At 41.0% G+C, this 20,925-nt stretch overlaps 1 protein-coding gene across 4 annotated transcripts; it reads right to left on the reverse strand.

Moving 5' to 3' along the window:
* Positions 1 to 6,655: 6,655 nt before the first annotated feature.
* Positions 6,656 to 14,655, reverse strand: LOC139571374 (cell surface A33 antigen-like). Of its 4 annotated transcripts, XM_071394188.1 has the most exons (9): positions 14,364 to 14,643; positions 13,548 to 13,859; positions 13,045 to 13,356; positions 11,140 to 11,244; positions 10,760 to 10,903; positions 10,600 to 10,655; positions 8,024 to 8,107; positions 7,597 to 7,680; positions 6,656 to 7,334 (listed from the first exon to the last, which is right to left on the reverse strand). In XM_071394188.1, exons 1-9 carry the CDS (start codon positions 14,410 to 14,412, stop codon positions 7,212 to 7,214), a joined length of 1,269 nt encoding a protein of 422 aa, XP_071250289.1. In that variant the 5' UTR covers positions 14,413 to 14,643; the 3' UTR covers positions 6,656 to 7,211. The 4 variants fall into 4 exon arrangements, with proteins under 4 accessions (XP_071250289.1, XP_071250304.1, XP_071250298.1 ...); XM_071394203.1 differs by lacking the exon at positions 11,140 to 11,244 and having other exon boundaries at positions 14,364 to 14,649; XM_071394197.1 differs by lacking the exon at positions 8,024 to 8,107.
* Positions 14,656 to 20,925: the final 6,270 nt, after the last annotated feature.

The raw sequence follows: 20,925 nt of genomic DNA on the forward strand, positions 1-20,925 counted from the left end.
TGTTAGATTACTTGTTAGATATTACTGCACTGTCGGAACTAGAAGCACAAGCATTTCACTACACTTGCAATAACATCTGCTAACCATGTGTATGTGACCAATAACATTTGATTTGATTTGAATGGCTGACAATGGCTGTTGATGTGTAATACAACATAGCATGCTTGCTAGCTTGTTAGCACCAACATCAGGGCGAAGCCACCTAGCGTGGCTAGGTGAGTTACCGCTATAATAGTATCTCAGCCAGTCAGAGCAGTAGGGTAAAGTTGCTCAAGCTCTGCTCAGCCTGACCAAAAGTTATGCCTCCAGTGTAGCAGGTGAACAGATGTACGTATTTTGCAGCACCCCTACTTGAATTCTTTGCAGTTTGGTTGTTTTCAGTTTTAAAAATTCCCCTGCCTATTGGGACAACCACAGAGCAGGCTCCACTTGCCCAGCTTCCACAAATGCCATAAATTGTCTGTCGTTCACTTAAACAATAGGGATGAACCAGAAAGATCAGCTTTAGGCTACGCCTACTGGAATTCCTCACAGTTTTTTTCTCCAATCACCTGCGGCAACTTTAGACCCTCACTTGACCCAGGCAATGGGGTAACCCTTAAAGTCCCTGGTACAACTACACTATATATACAAAAGTATGGGGACACCCCTTCAAATTTGTGGATTGGGCTATTTCAGCCACACTCGTTGCTAACAGGTGTATAAAATCGAGCACACAGCCATGCAATCTCCATAGACAAACATTGATAGTGCGTGTCTCCAGCCCCGTACCATTACTGAAGAGCCTTCTTTAATCCAAAATATATAAAATCAATAAATAGTGATGACATATGCTAGACTGTTTTATACAACTGTTATACACCAGAGGTCTGTCTGTAATAAAGCGCTGCTCTGGTTTCTTGACATCACTATCAATAAAACATGTTCTAAAGGCCCTAGTTTTGTCACACCTGGACTACTGCCCAGTCATATGGTCAAGTGCCACAAAGAGGGACATTGGCAACTGGCCCGGAACAGAGCAGCACAGCTGGCCCTTAAAAGTACATGGAGAGGTAGGATTAATAATATGCATGTCAATCTCCCCTGGCTAAAGTGGAGGAGAGATTGACTTCATCACTGCTTGTATTTGTGAGGGGTATTGTGTTAAATATACCGAGCTGTCTGTTTAAATTACGAGCACAGAGCTCAGACATCCATGCATACCCCACAAAACATGCCACCAGAGGTCTCTTCACAGTCCCCATAGCTAGAACAGACTATGGGAAATGCACAGTACTACATAGAGCCATGGCTACATGGAACTCTATTTCACATCAAGTAACTCAAGCAAGCAGTAAAATCAGATTAAAAAAGCAGATTAAACAACACCTCACGGCACCACCCGGAGTGTGAGGACACACACGCACACGTTGTAAATTGTAGTAATGTAGTGTTAGAGCCGAATTGGACATATTTGTATAAAAGACAGAACATACAGAGCTCCATGTACATTTGTGTAAATATTGTAGCGACCCGCACAGACAGCGGTGTGTTATGTGTTAGGCTATTAGTGGGTAGTGTTGTACTTACCAGTGTCTGTCTGGACAATTGTTCCTTTATGATCTAGTCAGGTCATTACAATATATTAATGTATATGATGAAATATTAGGTACGTACCTTTATGATTTATATTTACCTGATTGAGATATATTCATTTGTTGTTAGTGTAACTTAGTTTTTGGCCCCCCCTCTTGTCCATTCATTGTACTGTGGTAAGTGTGTTAGGATAAAGGCAGGAAGTTGGGCCTTCGGGGGAGGGAGTCCTTGCTAGACGCGGGAGCGGTATAGTTTTTTGACCAGACAGACAGACATACAAACAGGTCATATTATGTATTTTCCATATCTAGTAATCTATGCTTTAAGTTGATTGGAGAATCATTTCCTTGTTAGATATAAGAAGAATAAACTTTTTTGTTGCACCATATCCCTGGATCTCATTGAATGTTTGGCCTGTTTGGAAACCTTGAGTGTGGACTGTATGCGTACGAAACAAACCCGCTTCAGGCTTGGGCAGTGGCTATGGTAAAGAGGAAAGGAATCCACTACATGTAGTATTGTACATTTTATATTGTAAATGTGTAATATTAGAGTAATGATGTAATAATGTCTTGTATGATATATTGTTTTATTTATGATGTAGGCTGTTGTTTTGCTGTGATGTAATTGTTTTATTTATGATGTAGGTTGTTTTGTTGTGATGTAATTGTTTTATTTATGATGTAGGCTGTTGTTCTGTTCTGTTGTGATGTAATTGTTTTATTTATGATGTAGGCTGTTGTTTTGTTGTGATGTAATTGTTTTATTTATGACGTAGGCTGTTGATTTTTTGTGATGTGAATGTTTTATTCCTGTTTGGAACCCAGTAAGAGGAGCTGCTAAGTACTAAAAATACTAAATACTTTTGCAAGAGTGAAACACTCCTATTAATTTAAAATCAAATCAAATGTTATTCGTCACATGCTCTGAATACAACAGGTGTCAGGCTGTGGGTAACTGGTGCATGGAATCAGGCGCAGGAGAGCAGAGATGAGTGTTCAAGGTCATTTATTCCACGAACAGCACCAGTATAAAACAAATAATAAAGGTGCGTGAAAAAAACGGTCACTCGTAAATAACGGGCGTAATAACGAACCCGGCAAACAATACCAGCCAACACGTAACGACCTGAACATTATATACAAACACGCACACAAACATGGGGGAAACAGAGGGTTAAATAATGAACATGTAACTGGGGAATAGAAACCAGGTGTGTAGAAAACAAAGACAAAACAAATGGAAAATTAAAAGTGGATCGGCGATGGCTAGAAAGCCGGTGACGTCGACCGCCGACCGCCGCCCGAACAAGGAGAGGGACCGACTTCGGCGGAAGTCGTGACAACGGGTGTTGACTTTACCATGAATTTCTTGCTCACGACCCCTTCCCAACAATGCAGAGTGAAAAAAATATGATTCAAATGGTAACACAAAAGGAATAAAATATACAAAAATTAAGCTATATACAGTGGTACTAGTACCAGAACAATGTGCAGAGGTATGAGGTATTTTAGTTAGATATGGTGCCAGGTTTCCTCCAGACGTGACGCTTGGCGTTCAGGCCAAAGGTTTCAATCTTGGTTTCATCAGACCAGAGAATATTATTTCTCATGGCTTTTGGTGCCTTTTGGCAAACTCCAAGCAGGCTGTCATGTGCCTTTTACTGAGGAGTGGCTTCCATCTGGCCACTCTACCATAAAGGCCTGATTGGTGGAGTGCTGCAGAGATGGTTGTCTTTCTGGAACGTTCTCCCATCTAGAGGAACTCTGGAGCTCTGTCAGAGTGACCATCCGGTTCTTGATCACCTCCCTGACCAAGGCCCTCCTCCCCCAATTTCTCAGTTTGGCCAGGCGGCCAGCTCTAGGAAGAGTCTTGATGGTTGCAAACTTCTTCCATTCAAGAAGGATGGAGGCCACTGTGTACTTGGGACACTTCAATGATGCAGACATGTTTTGGTACCCTTCCCCAGATCTGTGCCTCGACACAATCCTGTCTCGGAGTTCTACGGCCAATTCCTTTGACCTCATGGCTTGGTTTTTGTTCTGACATGCACTGTCAGACCTTGTGGAACTGTGGGACCTTATATAGACAGGTGTGTGCCTTTCTAAATCATTTCCAATCAATTGAATATACCTCAGGTGGACTCCAATCAAGTTCTGGAAATATCTCAGGGATGATCAATGGAAACAGGATGCACCTGAGCTCAAAGTCGTATAGCAAAGGGTCTGAATACTTATGTAAATAAGGTATTTCTGTGTTTTATTTTTGATAAATGTGCAAAAATGTGCAAAAAACTGTTTTTGCTTTGTCATTATGGGGTATTGTGTGTAGATTGATGAGGATTTTTATTAATTTAATCAATTTTAGGCTGTAACGTAACAAAATGTGGAAAAAGTCAAGGGGTCTGAGTACTTTTTGAATGCACAGTATCTCTTTTCTCAAATGACATAACATTCACATTATTATTCCTAGGCATTAATTCAGCTCTGCACAAACAGACATCAGCGGAGCACACAGATGATCGTATTATCACATTCACATTAGTTATTACAATCCATGATTCTGTATTAATATCAGTAGTGGGGAAAAAAGGTGGGTCATGGATAAGACAAACAACCACAGACATAAACATATTACATTTTTTTAAATGTATTGTTTGCCTTTTGATTGTGTTTTAATGTAGGCCTATAGGGAAGATAGGCCATGTACAGATGTTCATATTGAAACATAGTGTAACAAATTTAAATAAATCCTAACTTGTTTTAAAGATTAGTACAGATTGTCTCTGGGGACCCCAAGTTTGGGACCACTGTACTAACCTCTCTCTCTGTACCACTGTACTAACCTCTCTCTCTGCTTGCTTGCTTCCTCTCTCTCTCTCTCTCTCTCTCTCTCTCTCTCTCTCTCTGTCTCCTGCTCCCTCCTGCATGCATTGCAGCCTGCCTCCGCCAAACCGCTCATCGCACCACATCACTGTCTGTCCTACTCACTGTAAAGCAAAGTTATTGTGAGAATTTAGTAGCCAATAGTTTCTCCTGCTGAGGAAGGCTCTGTTTTAATGTTAGCTTCTTACTTCATCCCTCTGGTTGGCTAAGTAATAACCAGAGCCCAACGTTACTGTAATAGAGCTAGCCACCTGACTGACATATCTATAAGTGATTATTTACCAGTTGTGCACTCACTCTCCGAGAGTCGTTTTTGCAGTGGTGTAAAGTACCTAAGTAAAAATACTTTAAAATACTACTTAAGTCGGTTTTTGGGGTGTCTGTACTTTACTTTACTATTGATATTTTGGACATATTTTACTTCACTACATTCCTAAAGAAAATACTGTACTTTTTACTCCATACATTTATCCTGATACCCAAAACTACTTCTTACATTTTGAATGCTTAGCAGGACCTGAAAATGGTCCAATTCACGCACTTATCAAGAGAACATCCCTGGTCATCTCTACTGCGTCTGATCTGGTGGACTCACTAAACACACATGCTTTGTTTGTAAATTATGTCTGAGTGTTGGAGTGTGCCCCTGGCTATCCATAAGGTAATACAATTATGCCTTCTTGTTTTCTTAATATAAGGAATTTGAAGTTATTTATACTTTTACTTTGATTACTAAGTATATATTAGCAATTACATTTACTTTTAATACTTAAGTATATTTAAAACCTTATACTTTGAGTTTTACTCAAGTAGTATTTTACTGGGTGACTTTCACTTTTACTTGAGTCATTTTCTATTAAGGTATCTTTACTTTTACTCAAGTATGACAAATGAGTACTTTTTCCAGCGCTGCATGTTTGTTTGTGGATGTCTGTAGACATGGCAGGAGTCACAGAATGTTTTTAAAATTGCCTTTTTGTCCGGCACCTTGCAAACACACTATCAGCAGCCAAGCGACGTTTCTAGTTTTGCCTACTTCTCTAGTGAGTTTTGATCAACGCTGAAAGCAATATTTAGATGTTGACCCATCATTTATTTTCTTTATTGTGTACAAAATATACGTTTGCGTTATTAATTTATTTGTCAACTTAGATACAATTACAGAGGTCCGTATCTCGGTGTCCTCATATGTACGTTGAGCAAAAATATAAACGCAACATGCAACAATTTCAAAGATTTTACTGAGTTACAGTTCATATAAGGAAATCAGTCAATTGAATTAAATAAATTAGGCCCTAATCTATGGATTTCACATGACTGGGCAGGGGCACAGCCATGGGTGGGCCTGGGAGAGAAATAAGATTTTTGTGCGTATGGAACATTTCTGTGATCTTTTATTTCAGCTCATGAAAGATACTGTAGGACCAACACTTTAGATGTTGCGTATATATTTCTGTTCAGTGTATTTACAGTCATGATTGGAGAATCAGACTTTGTCAAATGACAAAGAAAATGACACACTAAATAAAACATGTAATTTCCTGTTAGTTGTGCACTTCAAAGTGTATGCTTCAGTTGATGACATTGTTAGACTGCTTTCCCTGTTCAGGAAGACCACAGTGTGTGATTTGTACATTACACGAAACAGGAAGTACTGTAGCTAACTAACAGGTTTTGACAAAAGTTTAAGGTTGTTTTCACAAGGATTGTTGTCTGTGACAAATTCTGACATTAGGTAGAGGTTGTTTTCACAAAGATTGTTGCCTGTGACAAATTCTGACATTAAAAACATTTGTATCCTTTACATTTTTTTTGGTCAACTTCGAGAATGATGAAATGCTCAGCGTGTACCAGCTTCTTGGCAGAAAAATAAGAAGTGCAGTATATACATTTGTCACGACTTCCGCCAAAGTCGGATCCTCTCCTTGTTCGGGCGGCGTTCGGCGGTCGACGTCACCGGTCTTCTAGCCATCGCCGATCCACCTTTCATTTTCCATTTGTTTTGTCTTGTTTTCCCACACACCTGGTTTACTTTCCCTCATTACTTGTCGTGTATATAACCCTCTGTTCCCCCCATGTATGTGTGTGAAATTGTTTATTGTAAAGTGTTTGTGCACTCTGACTGGTTCGCGACGGGTTATTTTGTACCCATATTTTGTTGTTCTGGGTGCCGTTGTTTTTGTTTCATATTAAACTGCTCCGGTTTTTACCCAGTTCTGCTCTCCTGCGCCTGACTTCCCTGCAGCCAGTCACGCACCCCTTACAACATTAAGATGGATGATATCCGTTTTAATAATAGCCACCCAAGCAACCTCTTGCAAAACTGATTGTGAAATCTGTGTTTTTTTGCTTTGACACATCAAACCACATTTTCCTTTTTCTCAAACATGTCTGAAATCATCTGTCTCTATTTCAAAAAGTTCACATGTTTAAAAATAAATGCACAACAACGATATAAAAAGAGAACTAGCTGAACTTTAAGCCATATAAGGTGCTTTGGTCTCAGCTACACAAAAACTAAATGGTATCTTATTGCCTCACCATCATCTTGCCTGTATCTCGGGGACTTTATTATTTTGGTTGTAGGTTAACATCTGATTTACTGTGATAACCACTAAACATGTCTTAGTAGAGAGTTAAATATATTTATAGTCATGTGTGCCAGATCAAACCTCTTGATACTGGGCCCAATATGAGATCTCTCTGCAGGAAAAGGCTGTGAGATGGCTGTAGGCCTATTGTACAGTGGCTCTAGAAGAACCTGCCTGTCTTGATAGTGGAGTACTCTGTTTCTCCACCGCTCTCCAGACTCACTGCTGCGTTCCCTTTTCCTTTCATGTGGACGATGGTGGAGTATGTGACTGAGGTGTCCTCCTGTAGAGAGGGACAATACGAGACACAAGCACTGCTGCTGACATCTAGGGATGCACAGATTCACACTCATTTACACTATAGATCATGTTTATACTAACAAACACACACTCTCTCTCTCTCATGCTCTCATGCTCACACACACACACACACACACACACACACACACACACACACACACACACACACACACACACACACACACACACACACACACACACACACACACACACACACACACACACACACACACTACTTCTCTTACTGGAGCACTGAGGGGTGTTGTTGTCTCCTCTTGGTTGTTGTTTCTGGGTTCTTGAACCGTATCATACATTACAGAGGGATCATCCTAGAGAGGAGAGATACAATGAGACACCACAGGCGGCTGGTGGCACCTTAATTGGGGAGGATGGGCTCATAGTAATGGCTGGAACGGAATCAATGGAATGGTATTGTACCCGTTTTCTATGTGTTTGATGCCATTCCATTAACTCCATTCAAGCCGTTATTATGAGCCGTCCTCCTCTCAGCAGCCTCCTGTTTGAGACACATAAAACAGTGACGTCCACAGCACAGAAATAGCACAATGATTGAGACGTTATCTTTCTTGAGACCCTAATTTGGCCACTGAATTTGACATGACTTGATCCAGTAACAGTCTTTAAGACACACACAAACACACTGTCTCTTACTGGTGCACTGAGCGGTATTGTTGTCTTGTCGCCTAAACCTGTGTTTCTGTCTGCAATCGAGGAACACATTGCAGAGGAATCATCCTAGGAGACAGAAAATTACACACCTACACTAACCTTGTCCCATTAACCGTATAATACCACAATGATAAGTGGGATTTGAAAAGTACCAGTAATAAAGCCTCTCTTGAAAAAGCTGCTTTTGATACCATCGATCACCAGATTCTTTTGGAGGGATTGGAAACCCAAATTGGTCTACACGGACAAGTTCTGGCCTGGTTTAGATTTTATCTGTCCGAAAGATATTAGTTTGTCTCTGTGGATGGTTTGTCCTTTGACAAATCAGCTATAAATTTCGGTGTTCCTCAAGGTTCCGTTTTAGGACCACTATCCTTTTCACTATATATTTTACCTCTTGGGGATGTCATTCGGAAACATAATGTTAACTTTCACTGCTACGCGGATGACACACAGCTGTACATTTCAATGAAACATGGTGAAGCCCCACAATTGCCCTCCCTGGAAGCCTGTGTTTCAGACATAAGAAAGTGGTTAGATGCAAATGTTCTACTTTTAAACTCGAACAAAACAGAGATGCTTGTTCTAGGTCCCAAGAAACAAATAGATCTTCTGTTGAATCTGACAATTAATCTTGATGGTTGTACAGTTGTCTCAAATTAAACTGTGAAGGACCTTGGCGTTACTCTGGACCCTGATCTCTCTTTTGACGAATATATCAAGACTGTTTCAAGGACAGCTTTATTCCATCTACGTAACATTGCAAAAATCAGAAACTTGATGCAGAAAAATGTATCCATGCTTTTGTCACTTCTAGGTTAGACTACTGCAATGCTCAGCTTTCCGGCTACCCGGATAAAACACTAAATAAACTTCAGTTAGTGCTAAACACGGCTGCTAGAATCTTGACTAGAACCCAAAAATTGATCATATTACTCCAGTGCTAGCCTCTCTACACTGGCTTCCTGTTAAGGCAAGGGCTGATTTCAAGGTTTTACTGCTAACCTACAACGCATTATATGGGCTTGCTCCTACCTATCTTTCCGATTTGGTCCTGCCGTACATACCTACACATACGCTACGATCACAAGACGCAGGCCTCCTGACTGTCCCCAAAATTTTAAGCAAATAGCTGGAGGCAGGGCTTTCTCCTATAGAGCTCCATTTTTATGGAATGGTCTGCCTTCCCATGTGAGAGACGCAGACTCGGTCTCAACTTTTAAGTCTTTATTGAAGACTCATCTCTTCAGTAGGTCCTATGAGTGTATGAGTGTAGTCTGGCCCAGGAGTGTGAAGGTGAACGGAAAGGCACTGGAGCAGCGAACCGCCCTTGCTGTCTCTGCCTGGCCAGTTCCCCTCTCTCCACTGGGATTCTCTGCCTCTAACCCTATTACAGGGGCTGAGTCACTGGCTTACTGGTGCTCTTCCATGCCGTCCCTAGGAGGGGTGCGTCACTTGAGTGGGTTGAGTCACTGACATGATCTTCCTGTCTGGGTTGGCGCCCCCCCTTGGGTTGTGTCGTGGAGGAGATCTTTGTGGGCTATACTCGGCCTTGTCTCAGGATGGTAAGTTGGTGGTTGAAGATATCCCTCTAGTGGTGTGGGGGCTGTGGTTTGGCAAAGTGGGTGGGGTTATATCCTGCCTGTTTGGCCCTGTCCGGGGGTATTGTCGGATGGGGCCACAGTGTCTCCTGACCCCTCCTGTCTCAGCCTCCAGTATTTATGCTGCAGTAGTTTATGTGTCGGGGGGCTAGGGTCAGTCTGTTATTTCTGGAGTATTTCACCTGTCTTATCCGGTGTCCTGTGTGAATTTAAGTATGTTCTTCCTAATTCTCTCTCTCTTTCTTTCTTTCTCTTTCTTTCTTTCTTTCTTTCTCTCTCTCTCTCTTTCTTTCTTTCTTTCTTTCTTTCTCTCTCTCGGAGGACCTGAGCCCTACGACCATGCCTCAGGACTACCTGGCCTGATGACTCCTTGCTGTCCCCAGTCCACCTGGCCATGCTGCTGCTCCAGTTTCACCTGTTCTGCCTGCGGCTATGGAACCCTGACCTATTCACCGGACGTGCTACCTGTCCCACACCTGCTGTTTTCAACGCTCTAGAGACAGCAGGAGCGGTAGAGATACTCTGAATGATCGGCTATGAAAAGCCAACTGACATTTACTCCTGAGGTGCTGACCTGTTGCACCCTCGACAACCACTGTGATTATTATTATTTGACCCTGCTGGTCATCTATGAAAATTTGGACATCTTGGCCATGTTCTGTTATAATCTCCACCCGGCACAGCCAGAAGAGGACTGGCCACCCCTCATAGCCTGGTTCCTCTCTAGGTTTCTTCCTAGGTTCTGGCCTTTCTAGGGTGTTTTTCCTAGCCACCATGCTTCTACACCTGCATTGCTTGCTGTTTGGGGTTTTAGGCTGGGTTTCTGTACAGCACTTTGTGACATCAGCTGATGTAAGAAGGGCTTTATAAATACATTTGATTGATTGATTGATTGTTCTATCTGTCTTCCTTTCCCATCACTCTCAATGTGATAGAGCTTCTAAATGATTTATTTACCTTTTTCTTTCCTTCTGTTTTGCTCCCACTGCTTTTCTCCCCTGTGTTTTTCTTTCCTGGGGATTAAAAACACAGTTTAATACACAAAACAAATCATTTCCACATTCCACTGAAGTCATTGCTTTTCTGAGTGGTTGCAATTATGGAATACATACTGTACCTTTGTTTCTCTTGTATATGTACAAAGCCACTCCAGCGATGATCAGTATGACTGGTAGAACAGCCAGTAAGATGTATTGGATTGGATTGTATTGTTGAGGGGAAGCAGATGGATCTTCTCCTGAAGTCCCCACCGTGTCTGCCCCTAAAGGACATGACAGTGTTCTGTCAGTCTACAGTGTAACAGATAGCTTGGCTGTGTGCAAAAGAGAACTCTTCCAGTACAGTCCAATACAAGAGATTATGGGGTCAGCCTGAATAGTGATTTTTGTTCAAAGTTCTGTAAATGTACCGGGTTATATAAACAGAAACATACATTTAAATGATTTAATTTAAATATAATTTTTATGGAGAACAATTTCATAACAAACATTCACTGACCTTTAGGTGACGTTTTTGGTATTTGGAATTTTGTGCTGTCTAGTCCATTTGGTTGAGTTAATGGTGGGCGTTTGGTGGTAGTGGTTGTGAGGGGTTGGTATTTCCCTGACAGACAAGAGGAACATTAGCCAGAGCAAAGGCACATTACAAAGCTATATTATGTACTTAAATCTAATGAGTAGAACATTTGGTGAAATGTGTTCTCAATTTCACTCAACTCAGTCTGTCAGGTCAGGTAATCTACGTACTGCAGTGCTGTTGGCCTGGAAGGGCCCTCGTTTTACAGTATGTTGTTACAATGTCTAAAGTATGTTGTTACAATATTTACAGTATGCTGTTACAATATTTACAGTATGCTGTTACAATATTTACAGTATGCTGTTACAATATCTGCAGTATGTTGTTACAATATCTGCAGTATATTGTTACAATATTTACAGTATGTTGTTACAATATATATAGTATGCTGTTACAATATCTGCAGTATGTTGTTACAATATCTGCAGTATGTTGTTACAATATTTACAGTATGCTGTTACAATATCTGCAGTATGATGTTTCAATATCTGCAGTATGTTGTTACAATATTTACAGTATGTTGTTACTATCTGCAGTATGTTGTTACAATATTTACAGTATGCTGTTACAATATTTATAGTATGCTGTTTCAATATCTGCAGTATGTTGTTACAATATCTGCAGTATGCTGTTACAATATTTACAGTATGTTGTTACAATATTTACAGTATGTTGTTTCAATATCTCCAGTATGTTGTTACAATATTTACAGTATGCTGTTACAATATCTACAGTATGCTGTTACAATATCTGCAGTATGATGTTACAATATCTACAGTATGCTGTTACAATATCTACAGCACGCTGTTACAATATTTACAGTATGCTGTTACAATATTTACAGTATGCTGTTACAATATCTACAGTATGCTGTTACAATATTTACAGTATGCTGTTACAATATCTACAGTATGCTGTTACAATATTTACAGTATGCTGTTACAATATTTACAGTATGCTGTTACATTATCGACAGTATGTTGTTACAATATCTACAGTATGCTGTTACAATATCTACAGTATGCTGTTACAATATTTACAGTATGCTGTTACAATATTTACAGTATGCTGTTACAATATCTGCAGTATGATGTTACAATATCTACAGTATGCTGTTACAATATCTACAGCACGCTGTTACAATATTTACAGTATGCTGTTACAATATCTACAGTATGCTGTAACATATCTGCAGTATGCTGTTACAATATTTACAGTGTGCTGTTACAATATTTACAGTATGCTGTTACAATATCTACAGTATGCTGTTACAATATTTACAGTATGCTGTTACAATATTTACAGTATGCTGTTACAATATCTACAGTATGCTGTTACAATATTTACAGTATGCTGTTACAATATCTACAGTATGCTGTTACAATATCTACAGTATGCTGTTACAATATCTACAGTATGCTGTAACATATCTACAGTATGCTGTAACAATATCTACAGTATGCTGTAACATATCTACAGTATGCTGTAACAATATCTACAGTATGCTGTTACAATATCTACAGTATGCTGTTACAATATCTACAGTATGCTGTAACATATCTACAGTATGCTGTAACAATATCTACAGTATGCTGTAACATATCTACAGTATGCTGTTACAATATTTACAGTGTGCTGTTACAATATCTACAGTATGCTGTAACAATATTTACAGTATGCTGTAACATATCTACAGTATGCTGTTACAATATTTACAGTATGCTGTTACAATATCTACAGTATGCTGTTACAATATTTACAGATGAGATAATATCAATAATAGTGTTCAAAAAGATTGAAGTGATTAATCAGAATTGTCTGTCTTACTTTGAATATCAATTTCGATGTCTGTCATTTGAGTCTCACTGATTCCACACCTGTACCACCCCTGATCGTCCTCAGTGACGTGTGAGAGGAGGACTGAGAGGTTCCCAGGAGAGGTGTTATTAAACATCTCCACTCTGCCTCTGTAGAGATCACTCTGGGTTAGTATTATCTCAGGTGTCTGTTGACCTCTGTGTTTAGTCCATGTGAAGCTGGGAGGTTTAGCCTGGGTGTTACTACAGGAGCAGGGCAGGAGAACAGACTGGCCTGGGGATCCATTGACCACCCTTGATTGAGGGTCTGACAGAGTGCAGCCTGTTGAAACACAAAGCAATGTATTATTGGACACTTATTTTTGTAATTACAGAAAATGGTAGATCTCTACAACTACTACCATACACACCGAACCATATCATTAATGTTGTATCCATTTTTGCATTTTCAGTTTCCTGTTTTACCTTCTATATATACAGCGATGTAAGCTTGATATTAGCTGCATCTCTTACCTTTAACAGTGAGTTTGATGTCTCTGTATTTTCCATGGATGATTCCACACCTGTACCACCCATCATCGTCCTCAGTGACGTGTGAGAGGAGGACTGAGAGGTTCCCAGGAGAGGTGTTATTAAACAGCTCCACTCTGCCTCTGTAGAGATCACTCTGGGTTAGTATTATCTCAGGTGTCTGTTGATCTCTGAGTTTAGTCCATGTGAAGCTGGGAGGTTTAGCCTGGGTGTTACTACAGGAGCAGGGCAGGAGAACAGACTGGCCTGAGTAGACAGTGATCTCACCATAGTTAGTGACTGACAGAGTGCAGCCTGTTGAAACACAAAACAACATAAGCCATAATGTTTTTAATGTCATTGCAGGATTACAGAGCTCCATTAACAATACACCATCAAATGTGAGATCTGTATGGTAGTAACTGTATCAAAAGATTATTTTGCGTCATTTTACATTTTTCTCGTACTTTAAACAGTAATCCACTCATGTTGACTTTGGAACATGGACAGGTCTGGGATTTCATCAGCATTTTAATTGTTTAAAATCGATGCTATAAAAACATAGTTATTAAACCATACAATCAAGAAACCCATTTAAATCTGTATTGAAAACAATCAGCCAGCAACATTTTCTGTGTTTACTGTTTGCTGAAGCGTACAGTATGTATTTTTCATCTGCAAGATATTCTGCTAAATTTCTGTTTTTCAACACATGCCAGATGTTGTTTGAATACATTTATCTGATACTTTTACTTATGCAGGGTAGGTAGGAGGTTTTCTTTGCTATACATATTACATAGTCTACATGTTAGGACTCACCTGCAGTGATATGAAGGAAAGAGCTGATCAGACACACAGAGATCCACATGGTGACTGTCCACTGATGTTGAGCGATATGATGTAAACCAAGATAGAAACTATTTGTTCAGTGTTTATTATGCGTAAAGGTTCAATGCAGCTGTGTTTATCTTAATATCAAATCATTTCTGGGTAACAAGTAAGTACAAATCTGGCGTCTGAAGTGGCCACACAGCATTTACAACGATGGAGCCTCCACAGCAGTCAGGGCATTCATACTTCTTGCTTCACGGAGCAGAGCTGTTGTGAAGGGAGTTGTCAAGGACCTGAGTTTATGTTTATACTGGACGTACCGCCCCCACCTACTGTCAACCAATCATGTCAATGTGCAGCTATGCAGAGCCCTCTGCAGTGTTACATCATTTGGGAGGCGCATGGCATCGCCGTACGGAGCTTGATTTGGCCTCAGCAAGCCTCCGGAGGCTCCGCAATTGCGTCACACCCTCCATACGGAGCCTCCGCATCGTATTGCTGGATCAAGCAAAAATCATGTTTTACTGTGATTGTTTTCAATTAAAATGGTCAAAAAGACACAAATAGCTTCTTAGCAAAGAGCAATTTCTCAAGCAAAATTCTTGCTTGAATTTGCAATGACTGTCTGGGAGTAGTCTGAGTTGGGAGGGAAAAACTGAAAACTAGGTGCTATAGGCAGAGAGGTTTGGAACTCTATTTCTTATTGGTGTCACGAATATCACCGAAGGTGGCTCCCCTTCCTGTTCGGGCGGCGCTCGGCGGTCGTCGTCACCGGTCTACTAGCTGCCACCGACCCCTTTTTCCTTTTCGTTTATGTCTGTCTAATTGGTTTCACCTGCTCCTTGTTGGGTTTTTGGGGTGGGTACTATTTAAGTTCGATTAGCCCGTTTGTGTTTGTGCGGGCTTGTTGTTATTGTAAGTAGGAGGTGTATTGTTGATTTTGGGTTTTCGCTGTCCGGTTTATGTAACAGTGGTCTTTGGGTTGTGTTTGCGCCTGTGTTTTGGCTTCACCCATTTTTGTACCTGTTCCTGTTTATTGTGGACATTAAAGCGTTTTTCCCGTGAAACTTCTGCTCTCTGCACACCCATCATTCTCCTAACGTTACAATTGGTCTATTAACTAATTTACTGCCTGGTGACCAGGCAGGCCAAAACGCCAACCCACCAAAACAGACTGACATTTCAGGCAGCCTTTATAAAAAGCTATTACATTAAAAGGGCATTATCATAATTTTTCACAATTTTACAATAATTATTCCAACCTCATAGTGTGGAAATATTAAACACAGGAATATTAGTTTTTGACTGCACTGGGCCTTTAAGGGACTGAATTTGACATACTTCTCCCCCTGAGTGTTGACTGCTAATGGTATTTCTGAACTTGTGACTGTAGTCCGGGAAACAGCTGTATGAAGGCCGTTTTCCTCACTGCCTGACTCTCAGCCCACATCCGGTTCCAGGCCTCTCTAACAGGCCTCTGCTTCTCCTTTTCTCTAAATAGTCCTATTACTCTCATTAGAGTCAGCTATTCTCAGACTGTAATGTGTCTATGTAGGAGATGATTATCTGACAAGACAATTATCATCCAGTGTAGTATGCGTAGTATGATGTAATGTAATGAGAGTTACTTGTACCCTTAATCAGTCCCTTTCCTGTGTGTATGTGTGTGTGTGTGTGTGTGTGTGTGTGTGTGTGTGTGTGTGTGTGTGTGTGTGTGTGTGTGTGTGTGTGTGTGTGTGTGTGTGTGTGTGTGTGTGTGTGTGTGTGTGTGTGTGTGTGTGTGTGTGTGTGTGTGTGTGTGTGTGTGTGTGTGTGGAATTGTTCTTCTGTCCTCGTAGGGACCTGAAATCCCCAAAAGTCCCTACAAAGATAGTTCAAAAAGTAAAATTATATTTTAGGTTCAGGGGTTACACTTAGTAAAAATGGTTATTTGGCTGTCCCCATAGCAGAACCCTTTTTGGTTTCAGGAGAACCCTTTTGGGTTCCATGTATGAACCCAAAAGGGTTCAACCTGGAAGCAAAAAGGGTTCTTCAAAGGGTTATCCTATTTAGGTTGTATATAGCACCTTTAGGGTTGGAATCAGGGTTATGTTTAGGGTTAGGTATAATGATTCGGTTTAGAGTAAGGGTTAGGGTTAGGGAAAATTGGATTTTGAATGGAAATACATTTTAGGTCCCCACGAGGATAGAAAAATAAGCATGTGTGTGTGTGTATTGATTTTGTTTGTCATTCTCACTCCAGTATCATTAACAAGGCATAAGTCATGGCAAAATGTGTAGCTTTAAAAGTGCAACAAAAATTATCTCTACTCAATGGCAAATTGAATTGCGGAAGATTTGCTGTAAAACTGCAAAAACACTCTGCCCCATGGCAAGATTTGTGGAATTGCAATTACATTTGTAATATAACTGCAAAGTTTTCTCATGGCAAAACGTGTAGAACTGCAAAAAAATTACTTTAAAAGTAAAATGTTTCTCTCCACTGTCAAGAGGGGGGCTACTAAATTGTTTTTCTGCGAGATGGGGGGCCCTCAACCAAATCTCGCTTGGGGCCCCCAAAAGGCCAGGGGACCATTGGGCAATGCAAGCATGGCTGCGGGAGCTGAACTTAGCTGGGCTAAAGTTGGGCACAGCTGAACTTTATGCAAATCTTCGGTTATATGATACGTGAGTAACCAATCGAAGCTCACCAGAGCTTCCAACCCTTACTGGATTGGCTGACAAAGGCTGCTGATACATAGCACTACTTAGCATGCTTGTTAGCACCCACATAAGGGCGAAGCTAGCATGGCTAGGCAAGTTACCCCTATATAGTGCATCTCAGCCAGAGTAATAGGATAAAGTGTCTCAGCTCTGCTTGCCCTGACTAAAAGTTACACTTCCAGTGTAGCAGGTTAAAAAACCTATTCTGCAGCACCCCTACTGGAATTCTTAGCAATTTGGTTGTTTTCAGGTTTTAAAAAATCCCCTGCCTATTGCGACAACCACAGAGCAAGCGGAACTTTTTAAAAATGTTTTATTTTTATTTAACCTTTATCTAACTAGGCAAATCAGTTAAGAACAAATTCTTGTTTACAATGATGGCCTACTCCGTCCAAACCCTGAGCCAATTGTGCGCTGCCCTATGGGACTCCTAATCATGGCCAGTTGTGATACAGCCTGGAATCGAGCCAGGGTCTGTAGTGATGCCTCTAGCACTGAGATGGAGTGGCTTAGACCGCTGCGCCACTCGGGAGCCCCAATAGGGATGAACCAGAAGATCAGTTTTAGGCTACGCCTACTGGAATTCCTCATAGTTTTGTTGTTTTAAGTTTTAAAAAATCACATGGGGTAACTTTAGAGCAGGAGAAAAAAAAATGATGATCAATCACTATGTCATACCCTACTCAGAGATTGACTTTAAGGTCTGAAAAGCACTTCGGCCAGATCAGCAATATTTTTTGGTTGCCCTAAGAATATGGTCACTTACCCGAAAATGTGAATATTATTGTTTACATGCACACATGCCATAACTTGTCTGTCTCTTGAGTCCGTTTTTGACCTCATGACTACCAAGTATACAAAGAGCCAAAAGTGTTTTTATGAATGACTATAAAAACAAAACAAATTCCCCATTATAAAAATATTGTTACAGGAGAGCTACTGTCTCTCTCTCTCCACAGACCACACATAATGCCAATGAAGAGCTACTGTCTCTCTCTCTCCACAGACCACACATAATGCCAATGAAGAGCTACTGTCTCTCTCTCTCCACAGACCACACATAATACCAATGAAGAGCTACTATCTCTCTCTCTCCACAGACCACACATAATGCCAATGAAGAGCTACTGTCTCTCTCTCTCCACAGACCACACATAATGCCAATGAAGAGCTACTGTCTCGCTCTCTCCACAGACCACACATAATACCAATGAAGAGCTACTGTCTCTCTCTCTCCACAGACCACACATAATGCCAATGAAGAGCTACTGTCTCGCTCTCTCCACAGACCACACATAATACCAATGAAGAGCTACTGTCTCTCTCTCTCCACAGACCACACATAATGCCAATGAAGAGCTACTGTCTCGCTCTCTCCACAGACCACACATAATACCAATGAAGAGCTACTGTCTCTCTCTCTCCACAGACCACACATAATGCCAATGAAGAGCTACTGTCTCTCTCTCTCCACAGACCACACATAATGCCAATGAAGAGCTACTGTCTCGCTCTCTCCACAGACCACACATAATGCCAATGAAGAGCTACTGTCTCGCTCTCTCCACAGACCACACATAATGCCAATGAAGAGCTACTGTCTCTCTCTCTCCACAGACCACACATAATGCCAATGAAGAACTACTGTCTCTCTCTCTCCACAGACCACACATAATGCCAATGAAGAGCTACTGTCTCTCTCTCTCCACAGACCACACATAATGCCAATGAAGAGCTACTGTCTCTCTCTCTCCACAGACCACACATAATGCCAATGAAGAGCTACTGTCTCTCTCTCTCCACAGACCACACATAATGCCAATGAAGAGCTACTGTCTCGCTCTCTCCACAGACCACACATAATGCCAATGAAGAGCTACTGTCTCGCTCTCTCCACAGACCACACATAATGCCAATGAAGAGCTACTGTCTCTCTCTCTCCACAGACCACACATAATGCCAATGAAGAGCTACTGTCTCGCTCTCTCCACAGACCACACATAATGCCAATGCTGTCAAGTGGTCAAGTGGTCAAGCCTCCACCCTTATTCATTGGTTCTGTAATAAACAGAGATACTATTGAACTTTGTTCCCACGACAGTTAAAAATACATTGCTCTGTGATGCTGAGCTAACCAACCCTGCTGGAGCACTGAACAGCATCTATGACTGACGTCATATTGACAGATGTTTGCTTGACCAGCAGCAATCACAGTCAGCCTGGACTGATCACAAGGTTACAATAAAATAAATGTAATTACTAAATAGGATAAATCCCCTTAGACCACGGCAATCTGACTGGTACACTCAATATGGCCGCCGGGCCACCCATCATGGGTCGTTGACTTAAATGTAAATGTCTGTTCCAGTATTTCTATGGTTCTAATCCTTTAGAGTATCCAGGCATCCAGTACTGTGCTAATTATGCGCTCCTAGAACCTGAAGGTCTCATATAGGGTTAGAGAGTAGTTTGGTCAAAGAGGAACTCATACTTTTGTACCCAATTCCTCTTTCAGCCTCCATAAGGAGTATTTACAACGGAATATGATTGAAGGAATGACCCCATCTAGTGGAGTAATAATAGACATGGAAAAAGCATAATCCTCATCCCTGTATGTTCAAACGCCTTTTATTTATTCAAGTGCATGCAAACATTTTATGTTAATAGTTTTTTGCATAATTTTAATCTAAGAACAGTGATACATTTGGATATGCTTTCAGCATATGTAACCAAATCAATCAAATATTGTATTTCCAAAACTACAGTACTGTCATTTCAAACTCTTATTAACAACTGATTGGCAGCAGGGCAAAATTATTAGATTTGTGGATTGTGTTAGGAGCATTGTTGCATCTGTGCCAGGCAGTGCTATCAGATGTATTCTGGTCTCACCACGAAGCGAAATTCATACTGGCCTTCAGGACAGGGGTAGGACAGGGCCAGACTGATGTTAGAAGGGATCTGGGCCATGTCGTTCTTGAAGTCCTGGACGTGAAAGACATACCTGCCCTCGCATGTTAGGAGCAGTCGGTTGCTGAAGCGAACACTGTTGGTCTGGTTTTGTCTGAGGCTGCTTTGGAGAGAGAGCCTGGCAGTGGGGAAGGAAATACAGTTGGAACATTCTCGTTGGTTCTTAAAGACTCTTGCTGACCAACTGATGGGGTTGGTGTCCTTGGTCTGGTAAATCACACTATTGTGGTTTGGTGTTGTGAATGAGTTGACATAGTCTGAGGCTGGAGTGGAACTTGAGCTTGAGGAGTACACCACATGATTGGCTGATGCCTGGTCATAGGAAAGTCTACTCCAAAAATATAAATCATGTCATTGTCCTACTAACAATGTAATTGACAAATTAACATTACTTAAGTGTGATGAATAGAGAAATGGAAATATCAGATTTCATTGTGTCGTTGGCCAACTGAACTTATCCTGGTCCCAGATCTGTTTGTGCTGTATGGCCATGGCATGTGGCATGACAAGGAACACAAGAGTTGACTAGACAGTACAAACCAGGCTACAGGGAACTCACTGAATAGATTCCATGTTGCAGAGTCCAGGGACATGGAGAAGCAACAGCAGCCACAGAGGAGTGATTCAAGGCATCAGCATTTTCACCAGCCAGCTTGGGAAACTGACAAACAGATATGCAATAGAGGGGTCTTACAGTCTAGCCGACGTGTTTTTACCTAATGATATTAACCATATTAACTTTTGCCTCTGGGGGTGCTCTTGAGCCAAAAGGGGTCTTCTATATAGGCCCATCTCCCCACATCCAAGAGTAAAACCATTGGCCTAAAGTTTTAATGTCTATATGTTATACCATCTTCCCCAACAATAACAACCACCA

Source organism: Salvelinus alpinus, chromosome 1 (genome assembly GCF_045679555.1).
Source record: "Salvelinus alpinus chromosome 1, SLU_Salpinus.1, whole genome shotgun sequence".
Lineage (NCBI taxonomy): Eukaryota > Metazoa > Chordata > Actinopteri > Salmoniformes > Salmonidae > Salvelinus > Salvelinus alpinus.